This window comes from Rousettus aegyptiacus, unplaced genomic scaffold, assembly GCF_014176215.1.
Source record: "Rousettus aegyptiacus isolate mRouAeg1 unplaced genomic scaffold, mRouAeg1.p scaffold_m13_p_3, whole genome shotgun sequence".
Classification (NCBI taxonomy): domain Eukaryota; kingdom Metazoa; phylum Chordata; class Mammalia; order Chiroptera; family Pteropodidae; genus Rousettus; species Rousettus aegyptiacus.
The window spans coordinates 89,756,595-89,775,693 of record NW_023416306.1 but is presented as its reverse complement, the minus strand read 5'-3'; the positions used below and the strand labels follow the sequence as shown (position 1 = coordinate 89,775,693).

At 33.6% G+C, this 19,099-nt stretch overlaps 1 protein-coding gene across 2 annotated transcripts in view; it reads left to right on the top strand.

Moving 5' to 3' along the window:
* TOGARAM1 (TOG array regulator of axonemal microtubules 1) overlaps window positions 1–19,099 on the top strand; it is a 68,947-nt gene that overhangs the window by 18,958 nt on the left and 30,890 nt on the right. For both annotated transcript variants that reach the window (XM_016154633.2, XM_016154632.2), the window contains exons 4-7: window positions 3,150–3,455; window positions 4,565–4,824; window positions 6,746–6,978; window positions 9,481–9,581. In XM_016154633.2, the coding sequence (XP_016010119.2) occupies window positions 3,150–3,455; window positions 4,565–4,824; window positions 6,746–6,978; window positions 9,481–9,581 (900 nt within the window). The remainder of the gene's footprint in view (window positions 1–3,149; window positions 3,456–4,564; window positions 4,825–6,745; window positions 6,979–9,480; window positions 9,582–19,099) is intronic.

The window sequence follows — 19,099 nt, the reverse complement described above, 5'->3', positions numbered from 1 at the left end:
TGACAAAATTCCAAGGAAATTAACAAATCTATAAATGTTAGTAGAAAAGTTTAATGACATTAAAAAGTTTGGGATTAGATGATACAGAATATTTGAATGATGCAATTAATAAGCTTCTAAGAGTTGTCTCAGAAATAGAAAAACTGAACAGACATATATTCATTAAAGGAATTTTAGGTTTAAAATTCTACCCGCAAAAACAAAACTCCCAGGCCCAGGTGGCTTTCCTAGTATTCTGTCAAAACTTCAAGGCAGCAGTAAAGCCTATCTCATACAAACTAAGAGACTGAAGAAAGAAGGAAGCCCCCTTAATTTGTTTAATGAAATAAATATAACCTTAATACCATGATTAGAGAAGGTCAGTGAATAAAGAAAAATAAATGGTGGTCCAGTCTCACTTTTTTGAAAGTCAAAGTCCTAAATAAACTTTTGGCAAACCAAATCTAGCAATGTGTTTTTAAAATTTGTATGTTATATATTATGTCTAAGTGCAAGTTTTCCAGAAAAAAACCTGTGGTTTAATCTTATCACAGATGGAAGGAAAAAAAACATATAATTGTATCAAGAGATGCAGTAAAAGTAATTGATAAAAATATAACATCTGTGCACAATTAGACACTCATAACAAACTAAGAATAACTTTCTTAACCTGATTAATGATATCTGTTAACACCTATACCGAATATACTTAGTGGTAAAATACTGGAATTCATTTTAAAGTCAAGTAGAAGACACAAATGCTCATTGTTACCATTGCTGTCGAGTATTTAATTACTAATTCATCTAATTATTAAGAACAGACACTTATAGAATCTAAAGATCAAAATCTAGTAGAGAAGAAGATAAATAATAAATAAGCAATAAGAATGGAAATAAATGCTATGAAGAAAACTAAGGCATTGTAAGGGGACAGAATGTGACAGAGAAGGCCTTTCTTAAGTGATAACATTTAAATAGAGACCCAAGTGAAATGAAGCAGTGAGCCATGTGGATATCTGCAGAAAGAACATTCCAAGCAGGGAGAACAACAAAGTACAAGTGATCTGAGGTAGGGCCATATTTGGCCTTTTAGAGGAATAGCAAGAAAGTGAAATGATAGAGGGGGAGAATAATGATAGGGGAGATGACATGTGGCCATGTAGGGTATGGTAAGGATTTGGAATTTTATTCTGAGTGGGATGAGAAGTCATTGGAGGTTTTTGAGATAAGAAATAGAATGATCTGACTACCTTTAAAAAGGATCAGAGCTGCTATGTAGGCTACACAAGAGTGGGGGTGGGGTGAAAAGCAAATGAGTTAGAAAGGTGTGGTGATAGTAAAGGTGAGAGATGATATGGTTTATGTTAGAGAGGAGGCAATAAATGTGATGAAAACTGGTTGGATTCTGATATAAAGGGTGGTTGTAAAGTTTGGAAACTTAGGTCATTTTATCTTACATATATATTAATGTACTATGAATAAGCTATTCCTTATTCACCAAGTTTCCAATCTTAGTGATTACCCTGTATTGCTACAGTAGAGACAATAAAATTTTTGATGGATTAGATGTGAAGTATGAGAAATGAGAGGAGTCAAAGATGAGTCCAACGCTAGTTGACCTATACGACTTGACAAGCAGACCTTCCATTTACCAAGAGGAGGAAGATTAGGAGAAGAGCAGATTTGACTGGAAAATCTACAGTTTTGTTTTGGGCACGTAAAGTTTGGGACATCTGTCTCTTGAGAGATGTCGAGTGGCATTTTGATATTGAATCTGGAGTTTAAGAGAAAAGCAGTCCTAAAAATTTGGGAGTCATTATATTATTACCTATCTAGGAAGTTCTTAGCTCAAAATAAAAAAATATATAAAATTTGAAGAGGAAGAAATAAAAATCATTGGTATTCCCAGACTAAACATGGTACAATGTTAAGTATGCAGGCTTAAGAGCCAGAGTACCTGGGTTGGTATCCCAGTTTTATAGTTTTCTAGTGTGTGACTTTTACTTATTATTTCTCTTTTAACCTGGAAAATAGGAATAATACCTACTCCCACAGGATTGTTATGAGGATTAAATTAGTTAATCCATATAAAATACTTAGAATACCACTTGGCACCTAGTAAGTGCTGGATAAACATTAGCTTTCATCATTATTATCATTATAGTCACTATCATTATCATTATTATTATTAGATTACATAAAAAATCCCAAAGGTTATACAGAAAACTATTAAAATGTTAAATAATTTAGTAAGGTTGCCAGATATAATACCAGAATGTAAAACTCAATAAAGTTCCTAGACACCAGCAACTTTCAGAAAATTTAGTGCCTAAGAATGGTATTATAGTAGCGACAAAATGTATAAATATCTGGAAATCTAACAAAAAATTGCATATCCTTTATTATGAAAGCTCAAATGCTTTTTGAGAGACATAAAAGAAGACCTGAATAAATTAAAAGAGATCTTGTATTTTTAAACAGGGACACTCAATGTCAGGAAAATAACAGGTATTCCCAGATTAATCTGTAAGTTTAATGTCTTTTCAACCAAAATTCCAACAGAATCTTGTATGGAGGCTATCAAGCCAATCCTGAAATTCACATAAAAGAATAAAGGGCCAAGAATGGCCTAGATAATTCTAAAGATCAAAATGGAAGGGGACTTACCCTATCAGAGCTGTTATAAATAAAACATTGTAATGGATATAGACAAATAGACTAATGGAACCGATAAGAAGCTCCAAGAATAGCTCCAAATAATATATAGAACAGGGGTTTCCAACTGCCTGGGCTGCACAGCAGGAATTGAGCAGTGAGCCAGGGAGCAAAGCTTCATCTGAACATGCAGCCACTCTCCAGTGCTAGCATCACTGCCTCAGCTCAACTTCAGATCATCAGGCATTAGATTCTTGGGAGCACTGGTCCCTGGTGCCAAAAAGGTTGGGGACTGCTGATAGATTTATAGATAAAAAGGCAAGAATGGACAGTTCAAAAAGTGACAGTTGGAAAATTGCATTATCTGTATAGAAAAATGTTAAATTAGATCTTTACCTCATGTACAAAAATATAAAATGCCAGATGGAATAAAAACCTTAATGTGAAAAGCAAAAAACTTGAAACTCTTAGAAGTTGTATATATAAATAACATATTCTCTTTTGTTTTATTACAGTGTATGCTAGCCTGAATTTTGGCAGTAAGACGCAACAAACATTTGGTCAAACAGAACGTACTTCATCGTACTCTGGTCCAAATCCAAGTTCAGGAGCTGCCTTCATCCTTCCATCCTATCCTCTCTCATCACCTCGAACTAGCCCAAAGCACACATCTCTTACTGTATCCCCGAAGAAGTCTCAAGATAATTCTGTTAATTTCTCAAGTTCCTGGCCTCTTAAAAGCTTTGAAGGACTATCAAAGCCAAGTCCTCAGATAAAGCTTGTCAGCCAAAAATCTTCTGGCGCTACAGGAAGAAATGATGGTAAAAATTAATACTTTGTTCAAATTTATTTGTATGTTTGAATTATTATTTTGAAGTCAGGGTTAGATCTTTAAAAGCTAGTAAATTGCATTTTATCTCTGTCCATTAGTAAATATTTAGGAAGATATTTAATGGTATTTTGAATAGATCATATGTGCAATATAAAATTAAATTGAAATTGTCATTTTTTCTCCTAATATTGCCACTTCAAAATTGTTTTTGGGAACTAGGCAAATATGATGGTTTATAATGAATGTGAACACTGTAAATAGCCTGAGAGCCTACTAACAAATTTTAGCTTTACAGATATAAAATATTATTTACATATTTACTATAATTAATGTTTAGTATTCAACATTTATCGAATGTTAAATGTTAAAATTATTTTGATGGGTTTTCTATTATTTGTTTTTAACTAAAATAGTCTTAGTAATAGCTTACACCAAAATCATGAAATTAGTATATAAGTTTATTCAAGACAGATTCAGTCTCAAAATAAAAAGTCTGTTAAAGGCAACCCCTGTGTCCCACATGCTTTTCTATCCCCAGCCTCTGATGTAAGATGTTCTGCCTTTAAACTACCCCACAACACTAATGTTCCGGTTTCTAATCATAAGGTCACTTCAGTGCATAGTCAGTCAATTTTGTTACCTTCCGTTAGCATACATTCCCTTCTGTTAATTTGTTTCTATATTTGCCTTTCCTACAAGATCAAATATTGTATTGAAAACTGAAACATTATTATTGTTTTCTCCAATGACCAGTATTACTGTTTTGCATATAGTAATGTAGTTAAAGTAGCCCTTGTCACTTATTATGGACTCTACCATGCAAATATTAGTCATGGTGATATGTATGAAGATAGAAATTTAACTTGGTATAAAATATTTGTATTTAATATGAAAGGATTTCACATGGCTCGTTTTTGCTATATTTGTTTAGGGGACATTGATACTTTTACCTCATTTTTAGTAGTAATCTTTATTTCTGAGAAAAGATCATATATTTTTTAATTTAAAAACACTGTTCCAAACACTTGTGATTAAACTTCCACTTCCCTGAAATTTAAAAAAAAAAGAAAAAAAGTAAAATATGTATTTTTCATGCAGGAGAAAATTCTCAAGAAAAACCTCCAGTTCAACTTACACCTGCCTTGGCAAGATCACCATCGTCCCGACGAGGCCTGAATGGGACCAAGCCTGTCCCTCCCATACCAAGGGGAATAAGCCTTTTGCCTGATAAAGCTGATTTAAGCACAATGGGACCCAAAAAGAAAGAGCCTGATGATATTTGGAAGAGTGAAAAAGATAGTCTTACAATTGTTCTTTCTGAATTAAATATCAGGGATAAAGATTTAGATCAAGAAGAGGTTAGAATCAAATATCATTTTTAATAATTTTAAAATGCTCGTAATTTTTTATAGTAGTTATTTAAGGAAGAATCAAGTACTTTTACATTTATATAACATGTCTTTATTTATAACATTATTGTATAATGTTTTCTTATTTATAAAAAATATTTCACATTTCTTATAGAAAATATGGAAACTAGTAAAGTACTAGGAATAAAATTCATCACGAAATCCCACTACCAGAGACAACTTATTAACATTCTAATGTGTTTCCTTCAAGTATTCCTTCTATGTATATATTGTTCATTTTTTAATTAAAAGTATTTAAGTATTTTAATTATTTTAAAATATTTTAATTATTTTAAATTCTAATTAAAAGTATTAAATAAAAGAATAATATAGGAATATACTCCTGCACCAACCTCTCCCAGATGAACAATTTGTCATATATTTTCTGTTTTTTAAATAAGTGAAACATATATAGTTCCCTCCCCATTCTTGAGCATGTCAGTTGTGCATATATATATGCAAGTTTACTTATCTTTATGGAATTGAGATCATATTGGATACTCATTTTTGAATCCTAGGTCACTCCATTTATACTTATAAAAGTGTATTGCCAATATGATAACTGTCCATATTAATTATGCCAGAGAAGGAATGTGGCTGCTATGTTTCTTTCGCTTTAGAGCACTATTTTCATAGATGCTTCTTTTTTATCATTTCAGTTTGCCTGATGTCAGGTTAAAAAAAATGTTTAACATTAAATATATAAACTGAAGGACTCAATGTTGGTATTTTGTGGTCTTGTTTTAACTGATTTTTAAGATATTAGCATCATGTACAGATCATTTACTCAATAAAACAAATATTAATGCATGTTCATTTTAAAAGCATTTCTTTAACGTTAAACATTTGTAAACCAATGAAGTACCAAAATTGGCTCTTAACGAATTAGTCATTCCAACTTATAACTGCTTGTAAAAATCTTTCCCTTTTTTTTTCTAATTGTGTTTCAGTGGTACTCAGAAGGGAATTTATTTAAAGGAGAGAAACTTACAGAAGAGGCATTTCCTACATAGCTCATTAATTTCTTCTGATTACATATATTTTACATTATTATGTAACTTAAAAATAACCCTTTTTCTTTTAGTAGATAATTGAAAGTGTAATTTCTTTTATATAATTATTAGTAAGTATACTATTGACCCCTCCTAGAATTTACTAAGGAAGTGCCTATATTATTGAATCAACCATTACAATTGTTATAATCAAAATGTAAACAAAACATAGTTTATGTAAGTTTCTGTATTCTTTAATTTGTTCATTTTTCTTTTTTATGTAAGTTTCTGTAGTCTTTAATTTGTTCATATTTCTATTCACAACCTTAAAGTATTTGATTGAAATAGTAGTTTATACTCTGCATTTCTAGAAAAAATTGGCGTCAGAAGTTACATAAAATGATTATTAGTCTCTCAACTGTAATACTGGCAAGCTGGACATGAACTTTAAATAGAAAACTGATTACTTTTTGCTAACCTTCTCATAGAACTTCTAAATAGCCACATAAGCACACAGGTGACCTAAGATTAGTCTGTGACTTTAACTCTCACTCTGCTGTCTTATCATTTGATTTAATGATTCATTTATTAATTAAATTATTGCTATATAGTAGTCATTGTGCCTAGTGGTGGAAATACTGTGATGAATAACAGCTTGAGATTCTTCCTCTTAAGGGGTTTACAACCTAGTGGTTTGTTTATAAATACCTAAGTAATGAAATCTGTATTTATACTATGTACAAATATGTTAACATTTATCTTATTAGTACTGGACTGAAGACTGGATAGCTAGATATAGTTAATGGATTTTAAAATGTAAGGATAAATTTTACTAATATAATTAATTTTTAAAGTTCATTGTTCTTATTTTTTCTTAGATGCACAGTTCTCTTAGGTCCCTTCGTAACAGCGCAGCTAAGAAAAGAGCAAAACTGAGTGGCAGTACTTCTGATCTTGAAAGCCCTGATTCTGCAATTAAGCTTGACTTGACTATGGACTCCCCATCTCGATCTTCCTCTCCAAACATCAGCTCTTACAGTGAAAGTGGAGTTTACAGCCAAGAGTCATTGACTTCTTCTTTGTCTACAACTCCCCAGGGGAAGAGAATAATGTATTTTATTTTTTCACATGTTAAATGAATGCTATTTTGTCATTTGTAGCCTGAAGCCCTACGATCATAGTTGAAAACAAGACAAAATCTTTAAAACACTTTATTTTCTAGTTTGTTAAATGTTGAAGTACATTTAAAAAACAGTGGAAAAGTTTACATGTATTACCATGTTTGGCTTTGGTTTTGCTTATAGAGGTGGAGAGAGAAAACACAACCCCAACTGTAATCTAGAGCACCTAAATGAATATATATAAAGTCTATTCCCCAAGCCCCAGTTGTTTTTTTGCCTAAGATGTATCCTAATATTCCTTGTCCTTTACCTCTTTTCTGGATAATTGACTCTGGCAGTTGACCTATAGCTGATTTTATTGCTTTAGTTTAAAACTCATCATCAATTTTCTCTAAGTTAGGGATAAACTCCACCTAACTGTTACCCTACTATTTCTTATATTTTGTTATTCCATTTTGTAGAAACTTAGGACTCCATGCCATACCTGTCACAGCCCTCTTAGGAGTCTTTTTACATCAATAGTGCTGAAAGTAGAGTCCTGGACACCCAGTACTGACAGAATATTTTCTAGCGTAGCAATTTGATAAACTTTTCCAGATTACCTCAATAAACTCTTACATCTTAAGCAGTGATTCTCACCTTGATTTCTGGGAATCTCTCTGACCCTATCTGAGGATTTTAGGGAATTTTTTATTTTAGACAAAACCAAAGAGTAGAATTGCTAGGTCATAGGGTAGATGTACATTTAACTTTTTTAAATAACTGCTAAACAGTTTTCTAAGATGCTTGTGTAATTTTACACTCCCACTAGCAATGTACGAGAGTTCTAGTTGTTTCACATACTTATTAATACTGGGTGTTGTCAATCTTTTTAATTTTCTTTTTCTTTGATTTTGTCCTGAAGCATGTTTATAATACAGCTGTTTAAAGTGAATATTTAAAATTTTTACTTAAGTGAACTAGAACCTCTAATAATTGAGGTAAAAGGAGATTGCATAATCAAAGGAGAGATGGTATTCTGTTAACTTTAATGAAAAAGGGTGTTTTATTTTAGCAGTTGATAGAATTAAACTGAATTTTTGTGTCCCGTTTTAAGTTTTTTCTCATCCTGTAATTTCCTTCATATTTTTAATTTAAATATCAGCTTATTTCGCAGCTGGAATTTTTCTCTTACTGGAAATTATTGTAATTACCTAGATAGACTAACGTAATATATTTACAAAATGAATTTGGAATAGATATGTGGGCTGGTAGAGTAACTATTTTTACATTAAGTTACAAGACATTTAAAATATATATATTTATCTTTTAAACCTAAGGTCCTTCCTTTATCTTCCATGAATGAGAAATTTTATATTATATACTGCTACAGTTGCAAGGTCTATATGTAATTTGGAGCCCAGTTGGGAAGAAAATTTCATTTGCTACTATAACATTTAGAATACGTTCTTCCATATATTGTCTCATGTAATTAACGCTTCAGATATTGAACTCTGTGTGAAGGGAGTTCAGTATATCCTCATTTATGGACTGAATTATCTTTAATGAATTTAGTATCTCTACATTTAAGTTTAATAGCTTTAGAGCAATTATTTTCAACCAGCCTTGCATCCTGACTTAAGTATCATGGCCAAAGAAAGCCAGTGCTACCTCATGCAGGACTTTCATCCTTAAGTGGGTTGGGGAGGAAAAATTGCTGAGAACTACTCTTCTAGAAACAGGTATTTTCTTTCATCCAAGTCAAATACACTTAGAATAAATGTAAATTTACAATAATCTATTCTAGAGAAATTAGTCTTAAAAGCTTTAACATTGATTTCTCACTAGGCCAGTTAACAATTATGCCTACCCAATTACTAAGAATTGTACTTTTTTGTAAAATCTCTTCTTTATAATGTCTATCATTGGAACTGACATTATAACACTTATTGATTTAAAATTTTTTTTTTCATAGTAATATTTAACATTCTTCACTTTGCTTTCTTTGTGAAACAAGGCCTGTAAGGCCTTTTTAAAGGCAGGAGAGTACAGTAAGTGATAGTCCGAGAAGAAAGCAGCATTTATGAAACTCACTTACTTCTGACCTCTTATTTATAATGTAGTTAAGTCTCTTTTTATATTACAGGTAAATAGTATATTTTTATATGAAGGTAGACAGTATATTAGATAATTAGAATAATTTGGTTTAGTTTTGGAATATATTTTCTTTGGATTAGTTGTGTTTTTTTGACCCCGCAAAAGATTATATGGCACAAGTTGGAGAGTTTTCAATTCCTTTGTCAATCTTCCCATGAATAATTTAGAATTGACCTTATGTTAAAAAGGTTGGAAATTCAAAAGGTAAACTAGGTATATCAATAAAAAATATTCTTATCCATAGTTTTTCATGTTTGTTGCTGCATTAGTTTAGTGACTTATATAGAATGTTTGATATGAATGTTGAAGCACTCTAGATCTTAAATGTTCATTGAAATTACTTTGTTTCATTGTAGGTCAGACATATTTCCAACATTTGGATCCAAACCTTGTCCAACAAGACATTCTTCTGCGAAGAATAAAATCTCTCAGATAGCTGAACAAAGCCCCAAGACAGGTATTCTATGACTGTTTAGTAAATGTAATTTATAGAAAGTATGATTTTTAAATGGTGTCAAAAATGATAACAGATGCATTTCAGAGTTAGAATTTTTGTAGTTACTATTTAAGACTAATAGTCATTTTATTTTCTTGAAAGAATGTTTTGGCAAGAATAAATGCTGTATTCTTCTTAGAAGAAAAAATATTTACCTAAATAATTGAACACCCTCTAAGCCCATAGGTATACCTATGCCTCACTCCCATGTCTAGACATTTAGACTGAATTGATATGGAATGAGACTTGGCCATCAGAATTTTAAAGGCTCTCCAGATGATGCTAATAAGCAGCTTAGTCTGAGACCCATTGGGCATCACAAAAGATAATTTCTTTAAAAAATATTTAGTAGTTAAGTGCATGCGTATCTTGTATTAAAAATTTTGTGAACTAACCTGGAAATCTAATTGATAACATCACTTTTCACAAAAATAATTTATTAGTAATCAGAAAAATATTTGGATTCTGATCTGTTAGGGGTGGGAACTGCATGTGATTCTCTTTATAATTAGTAAAACTATTGAATTATGAATGAATTGCAACAAATTGGGATATGATATATATTTTTATATGACCTCAATATAAAAGTCCTAACAACTTTAAAGCTACCTTACTGTACATCAGAATTACGTTCCTTAAAAGCTATGTATGTATCTAATTATTTGCTAAGATTTTTAATTTCTTGCTCATAAATACATCTTAAATTTATCTTATTTTATCTCCCACTAGTTTATTCATTTCCTATCTACTTTGCCTATTAATATTTCTCTCCAGCTTCAGTCCCATTCCCTATATGATTTAAATCTGACTAGATTGCCTAGCCTAAATTTATTCATGGAATTCTTCCATGTTCTGGCTCTGCCTACCTCGCCAGCTTCATTTTTCACTACCCTCTTTGTATCTTGTGCTCCAGTTAAATCAGACTACATTCATTACCATTTTCTATTTCTTTGCAGTGGCACATACTATTTCTTCTAGATGAAGTTTAGAATTCACAATACACCCCATTCAGCTGTGAAAACAGCTCAATTGCTTTCTCTGGGAAGACTTCCCTTATTCCTAAACAAAATTGATTATTTGTAAAATCATTATATCTTGCATTGACATTTTTTCCCCCTTCTCATGATCAGACTCTGAGCTTTCTGAAGATTATTTTATTTCACCAATTTGGTCTATACAATAGCATGTATAAACTCAATTACTACACAACAAACTTGTAAAAAAATTCAAGATTTTTTTTGCAGTAATTTTTGTCCGTGGACTATATAACCAAGAGTGAATAGTCAGAGAACTGAGTTAAAAATTTACTTGTGTTCACCTTCTTGTGTAGTTGCCTTATCATTTTGCTATGCCTTTAGGGCCATTTGTTTCTATGGGTTTCCAGTTTTATCATATTTGACTTATTTTTTTAAATGTTTAGCTTTTACGTGCTCAAAAGATAAACTATGTGAAAAAGTGTAGAGATTTCTTATTCTCATTCACATCCCTCTCACTTATTCTTATTTCCCATCCACCAGCCTCTAGGCTAATAGTTATTTTTATTAGTTTCTGGTTTATCTTCGTGTGTGTGTGTGTGTGTGTGTGTGTGTGTGTGTGTGTGTGTGTATTTCTTATTTAAACTTCTTTTGTCACAAAAGGTATAATACTCTATATACTTTATTGTACTTTACTTTCTTTAACTTAAAATATATCTTGAAACTCACTCTATATTACTTTATAATATTTTCCTGTTTATGGCTACAGAATACATTATATAGGTATACTATAGTTTATTTAATTTGCCTATAGATGGGCACTTAGGTTCTTATTTATTGCAATCACGAATAATGCTGCAGTAAATAACATTGGGCATATGTTTGTGTAGATGTATATTTTAGGGCTAGTTTCTAGAAGTTTTCTTAGCTGTTGACAAACTCCCCTCCCTAGAGGTTGTGCCATTTTGCGTTCCCATCAGAAAGTGCCTGCTTCCCTCAGTCTTGCCAGAAGGATGCACGGTCAAGCTTTGGAGTTTTTGCGAACATAATAAGTGAGAGATGGTATCCCAGTATAGTTTTAATTTGTATTTACAAGTAAAGTTGAGCACCTTTTCATATATTAACTGCATTTTGTATGTTGTTTTCTGTGAACTGTTTATGTTTTGCCCATTTTTCTATTTGATTTTTGATCTTTTCTATTTTTGAGTGTACTAACATCTTTATATTGGTATCTCAGTTTTACGTTTTTGGACTCTCAGATTCTTGATCCCCAGAGATTATTTACCTCTGATTGCCTATCAAGTTTCTATTATAATTTCGAGTGCCTAGCCCAGCCATGTGTGCTTAGTATACTGGCTTCCACAAAGGTAGTATTCAACAAAGAGCTATTACTCTACCAGGCACAGGTGGACAGTGTATATGTGTTTTGGAGTCTGAGAGACACCAGCTAGAATCACAATTTGATATTTAATAACCATATTCATGAGCTATACAAGTTATTTAACTGCTTTGAAACTCACTTTCCTCATTTGATAATGTAAACTTTGAGAAGGATAGTAAAGATTTAGGTGTATAACTTACGTAAGCACCTGGTGTGTGGTGGGCGCTTTGTATTTGTTCCCCTAAAGTAGAAGATACAAAGAAATATATAAACTTATTCTTTAATCCTTTTTTAATGCTGATCATCCTAATAAATTATTTATAACTTTACAAATATTTATATAAGGTCGACGAGACATGCTAGTGCTAGATTGTATCTAGTTTATAAAAATGGAGCCCTCTTTCTGAAGAATATCTTTGCAATTATGAAAAAATAGACTAAGAAAACATAGATTTGAGTTTACCTCTGACACTAGTTGTATGATCTTGTGAGTCATTTAGGTTTTGTTAGATAGCTCTTATAACAGTACATTCTTCTTTCTATATGCAATATTCGTTGTTTCCCAAAGTTGTTTAATATCTAGTGATTCTCAAACTTGCCTAATCCTAGGAATCACCATGAATTCATATAACACAGATTCTGGGGCCTCATTAATACTTAATGAATCAGTCTTCAGGGTTAGAAATCTGTATTTTTAACAAGGAACTTAAGTATTTCTATATCAAGTTTTGGAAACACTGTTATTGAATTCACTGTGAGATAGCCTTGGTTAAATGTAGTACACTCTCAAAATGTAAAGTTGCGAATGGTTTATGGTTTTACGAATGGGTTTATATTTTTTATGTGGGATAGGATTTATTTTATTTTCAGGAAGTGAATGATCCCTCCAAGTTTATTTCATTAATAAAATGTAAAAATGATAATGCTCAGAATAAAGACTATCTGAAGGCAAAAACAGAAATAATTATGTAAAAAATATAAATTAATCTGTCTTTAAATGGCATTTTCAATAAACATTTTCACATATATTTCACCACTATTATGCCATATTGTGCTAAATTTCCTGAATGATGTTCTAGTAAACCTTTTTCCTGTGGCATTAGATTACGATCACCTATTTTTCTTTTTTTGTAATTGTGGTGTAATTGATATACAACATTATATTAGTTTCAGATGTACAACATAATGAATCAGTATTTGTATATATTGTGAAATGATCATCACAAGTGTAGTTAACATCTGTCACCACAGTTGCAGAATTTTTTTTATTCTGATGAGAACTTTTAAGATCTACTCTTAGCAACTTTCAAATGTGCAGTACAGTGTTATTAACTATAGTTGCCATGCTGTACATAACATCCCATGACTTACTTATTTTATAACAGGAAGTTTGTACATTTGTTTCCCTTCACCCGTTTAACCTATCCCCTCACCCACCTCTGATAACTACCAATCTGTTCTCTGTATATGTGAGCCTTTTTTTTTTAAAGATTTTACATATAAGTGAGATCATATAGTATTTGTCTTTTTCTGTCTTATTTCACTTAGCATAATGCCCTCAAGGTTTATCCATGTTGTCACAAATGTCAAGATTTTATTCCTTTTGATGGGTGAATAATCTTTATATCACATCTTCTTTATTCATTCCTTTATAGATGGACATTTGTTTCCATATCTTGGTTATTGTAAATAATGAGGGTGCAGATATCTTTTCAAGCTAGTGTTTTTGTTTTCTTTGGTATATACTCAGAAGTGAAATTGCCGGATCGTAAGGTAGTTCTATTTTTAATTTTTTGAGGAGCCGCCATACTGTTTTCAATAGTGGCTGTACAAGTTTACGTTCCTACCTGGGTTCCCATTTCTCCACATCCTCACTAACATTTGTTATTTCTTACCTTTTTGATAATAACCATGCTAACAGGAATAAGGTGATATCTCATTATGGTTTTGATTTTCATTTCCCTGATGATTAGTGGTATTGAGCATCATTTCATGTACCTGTTGGCCATCTTTATGTCTTCTTTGGAAAAATTTCTATTCAGATCTTCTCCCCATTTTTTAATTGGATTGTATTTTCTTTCTTTCTGTCTTTCTTTTTTTCTTTCTTTCTTTCTTTCTTTCTTTCTTTCTTTCTTTCTTTCTTTCTTTCTTTCTTGCTATTGAGTTATGTGAGTTTTTAAAATATGTTTTAGATACTAACCCTTTCTCAGATATATGATTTGCAAATATTTTCTCCCATTCTGTGGGTTAGCTTTTCATTTCATTGATAGTTTCCTTTGCTGTGCAGAAGCTTTTTGGTTTGATGTAATCCCCCTTTTTTCACTTTTGCTGGCTTTGCTTTTGATGTCAAGTCCAAAAAATCATTGCCTAGACTAATGTCAAGGAGTTTATCACCTAATTCGTTTGAGTTAATTTTTGTGTATTTTGTAAGATAATGGTTCAGCTTCAGCTTTTTGCATATGGAATTTCAGGTTTCCCAACACCATTTATTTTATTTTTGGCTTTACTGAAATATTATGGAGAATTAGTTCCTCGTATTTACATTGTATAATTCAAGGAGTTTTTTTTTTTTCCCCAGTTATAGTTGGCATACAATAATATATTAGTTTCACTTGTACAGCATAGTGATTAGAGATCTATATAGCTCACAAAATTATCATCCACTGAATCTAGTACCCTTCTTCCCCCTACATATTATTATTTACCTTATGCTGCACTTTATATCTCCATGGCTATTTCGTAACTATCCATTTGTACTTCTTAATCCCTTTGCCCTTTTTCGCTGACCCCCTCAACCCTCCTCCCATTTAGAAGCCCTCAAAATATTCTCTGTATCCATGAGTTTATTTCCATTTTGTTGTTGTTGGTTGTTTTGTTCTTTAGATTCCACATGTATGTGAAATCGTAATATTTCTCTTTCTCTATCTGACCAACTTCATTCAGGGAAAAACCTTCAGGTCCATCAAGACAATATCTTTTTACATCTTCTTCCTTTTGATCTTTGTGTGTCTTTTAATCTGAAGTGAGTCTCTTAAAGGCAATGTATGTAGGGGCCTCATTTTCTTATCCATTCATCTACCCTGTCCTTTAGTTGGAGCACTTAATTCTTTTCCATTAGAGGTACTTATTGATAGAAATGTACTTATTATTATTCTTTATTTGTGAGTCTATTTTTGATTAGTTTGCTCTTTTTATTCCTTAGATTCTGTATATAAGTAAAATCATATAGTGTTTATATTTCTCTGTCTGACTTAAGTACCTTTTAGGTCCATCAAAACGATATCTTTTTCTATTCCCTTTTTTTTAGTCTGTGTGTGTCTTTAAATCTGAAGTGAGTCTCTGGTAGGCAGCATGTAGGGGCCTTGTTTCCTTTCCATTCATCCACTCTATCTTTTGGTTAGAGCACTTATTCTTTTCCATTTGATATGAATGTAGTTGTTATCATTCTTTATTCCTGTTTCTGATACATGTTTTTTCTTCTTAAAGAAGTCCCTCCAACATTTCCAATAATACTGGCTTGGTGGTGATAAATTCCTTTAGCTTATTTTTGTCTGGGAAGCTCTTTATCTGTCCTTCAACTCTAAATTATAGTTTTGCTGGATAAAGAATTCTTGGTTGTAGATCCTGGGTTGAATATTTTGTGCCAAGCCCTTCTGTCTTTTATAGCTTCTTTTTAGAAATCAGCTGCCAGTCTTATGGGTATTTCTTTGTAGGTAAGTATCTGCTTTTCTCTTGCTGCTTCCAATATTTTTTGTTTGTATTTAACCTTTGGGATTTTAATTATGATGAGTCTTGGTGTGGGCCTCTTTGGATCCCCGGTTTTTGGGATTCTTTGATCTTCCTGGGGTTTTAGGTATTTCCTTCACCAGGTTAGGGAAGTTTTCATTATGTCTTCATCTGTTCAACATCTTGATTTTCTTCAGGTATACCGATCAGTTGGATATTTGGACCCTTAATAGTGTCCCATATGCTCCTTAAATTATGTTTATAGTCTTGGCATCTTATCTCTTGCCATTCAGATTGAGTGTTCTTGGCTTTCCCATCCTCTAGATAGGTCATTTGACATTTTTCTTTGTTCACTTTGTTTATTCCTTTGTTTATTCCATTTAATATATTTCCCATCTCAGATAATATGGTCTTCATTTCTGACTGGTTCTCTTTTATAATTTTCATTTCCATTTTTATGTTTTTTATCTCTTTGTTAAATTCTCACTGAGTTCATCTACACTTCCCTAAGTTCATTAAGCATCTTTATATCCAGTGTTTTCAACTCTGCATCTGTTAGATTTCTTGACTCTATTATATCTGGATCTCTGTTCTGTTCTCTCATATGGTTTCTGCTTCTTTGTCTTCCCATTTTGGCTGCCTTTCCATGTACTAAGCAAAAGCTCCTAAGTCTCTCGGTCTTATTAGTGTGGATTTGTGAAGTAGGTGTCCAGTGGCACAGTCCTGAGAGGAATTCAGCCACAGGACGAATTTAACCCCAGCCTATGCCCCTCCAGGGCCACTTGTTAAGATTCAACAAGCAATCCACAGATGCTGTGCTTATAGTTACCTCAAGAGGCCACGCCAGAAACCGAGGCCAGCTGCCTCCAGTGTGAGTCTAGACTCTGCTCAGCAAGGAGCACCTGATGAGCCGAGGATATACCTGGATATGGCTTGAGTGGGGCTGCAGGTTGAAGGAGGTGGAGTTTCAGGGAATCCTTTGGGCAAAGCGACCTCTGTTAGCCAGTTTGATGACATCTCAGCTGTGGTACCACTGTGTTTGCTCACCGGGAGAGCGGAGGGCTTAACAGAGAACAATGGACACTGCCAACGTTTCTGTACAGAGTGAGTTTCACCTTGGCCTTCACTCTTGACAGTTTCTCCATGCAAGTCCCTGGTGCCTACCGTACACAGCCTCATCAGCACTGGTGCTCAGAGTGAGCAGGTCCATCGCCGGGATTATCTGCTCACAGATGTGGCCCCTTTAAAAGGCATGTGTGGCTCCTGCAGCCTCAGTCCCATTCAGCTGCTAGAGGGTCCTTGCCTTGTCCTACCTTCTGCCATTGCAGGGTGATTTCTTGGATTTTTCTCTAGTTATAAGACTTATTCATGTAGATTCCAGGTAATTTTTCCTTGCTTTCTCCTTGTTTCTGTCACAACTTTGATTTAGTCACCGGAGGGATGAACAGAGCCTCTATCATCTACACTGTTTTTTCCCCTCTACTTTATAAATCTTGACATCACTTTCGATTTTTCGATTCTTCCTACTTTACATCTGTTTGTGAAGCTCATTGCTGATAGTTCTGCCGTGTCTTTTCAATACATTTCCTCTTTTCCACTTGCATTGCTACTCCTTAATTCCTCCCTTAATATTGCTTATCCAGACTATGGCAGCTGTTCCCTCTGTGTTCTTCTCACATTCATTCATTCAACAAATGTATAATGAATGCCCATATGTTCCACTTGGGGCTAAAGCAATGAACTGCAGAAGATCCTCTCCTCATGGAATCCATCCTCGTGGAGAGAAATAGACTAAATAACCCCTTCTCTTTCAGTCCATCTTGCACAGCACAATCATTTTGCTGGAGCCCTAATTGGGCAGGAAGACCGAAGGCTTTATCATGTTAGACTATACAGGGCTGCTTGTCTCTTTATTCATGTGTTTGATACATGTTTTTTGCTTCTTAAAGAAGTCCCTCCAACATTTCCTGTAATACTGGCTTGGTGGTGATACATTCCTTTAGCTTATTTTTGTCTGAGAAGCTCTTTATCTGTCCTTCAACTCTACATAATAGCTTTGCTGGATAAAGAATTCTCAGTTGTAGATTCTGGGTCTTCATCACATCTAATATTTTGTGCCAAGCCCTTCTGTCCTACATCGTTTCTTTTGAGAAATAAGCTTCCGTTGTTATGGGTGCTCCCTTGTAGGTAACTAACTGCTTTTCTCTTGCTGCTTTTAAGATTTTCTCTTTGTAAAAACCTTTGGCATTTTAATTATAATGTGTCTTGGTATGGTCCTCTTTGGGTTTCTCTTTCTTGGGATTCTTAGCTTCCTGGTGTTTGATGTCTATTCCCTTCACCAGGTTAGGGAAGTTTTCCATCATTATTTCTTCAAATAGCTCTTCAACTTCTTGTCCCCTTTCAGGTACCCTTATGACCCAGACGTTTTTACATTTAATTGTGTCCCATAAGCCCCTAAATTATTATAGTCTTGGCTTCTTTTATCTTGCTGTTTTAATTGGGTGTCCTTGGCTTCCCCATCCTCTATATCTGTAGTTCAATTTTCTTCTTTATCTACTCTGTTGATTCCTTCTAATACTCTACATCTCAGATAATGTAGTCTTCATTTCGGACTGGTTCCTTTTTATAATTTCCATTTCCATTTTTTTGTTTTTTATCTCTTTGTTAAAATTCTGACTGAGTTCATCTACACTTTCCCTAAGTTCATTGAGCGTCTATATAACCAGTATTTTGAACTCTGCATCTGCTAGATAGCTTTATTCCATTATTCCCGCATCTCTGTTCTATTCTCTCACATGGCTTATGCTACTTTATCTTCCTATTTTGGCTGCCTTTCTGTGTCTGTTTCTATGTACTAAGCCAAGCTCCTAAGTCTCCTGGTCTTATTAGTTTAGCTTTGTGTACTCAGTGTCCAGCGGCACAGTCCTTAGAGGGGTTCAGCAGCAGGCCAAGTGTAGCCCCAGCCTCTGCCCCTCCAGGACTTCCTGTTAAGATTCAGCAAGCAATCCACAGATGCTGTGCTTATAGTTGCCTCAAGAAGTACACCAGAAACTGAGGCAACCTACCACCAGTGTGGGTCTTGGACCTGGCTCAGTAAGGAGCATTGGACTCACCGAAGATACAACTGGATATGGCTTGGGTGGGGCCACAAGTTGGAGAGATGGAATTTCAGGGTATCCTCTGGGCGGAGTGACCTCTGTTACTCAGTTTGTTGATATTTCAGCTGTGGAGGCACTGAGTTCACACACAGGGAGTGGGGAGGGCTCAACAGAGGAACAATGGATACCTCTAGTACTTCTGCCTGGGAGAAAGTCTCGCCTCTGGCCCTTGGTCAGTGTACCCCTGTAAGTCCATGGTGCCTCCTGAGCAGCTGACTGGGTGCTGGTGCTCAGAGTGAG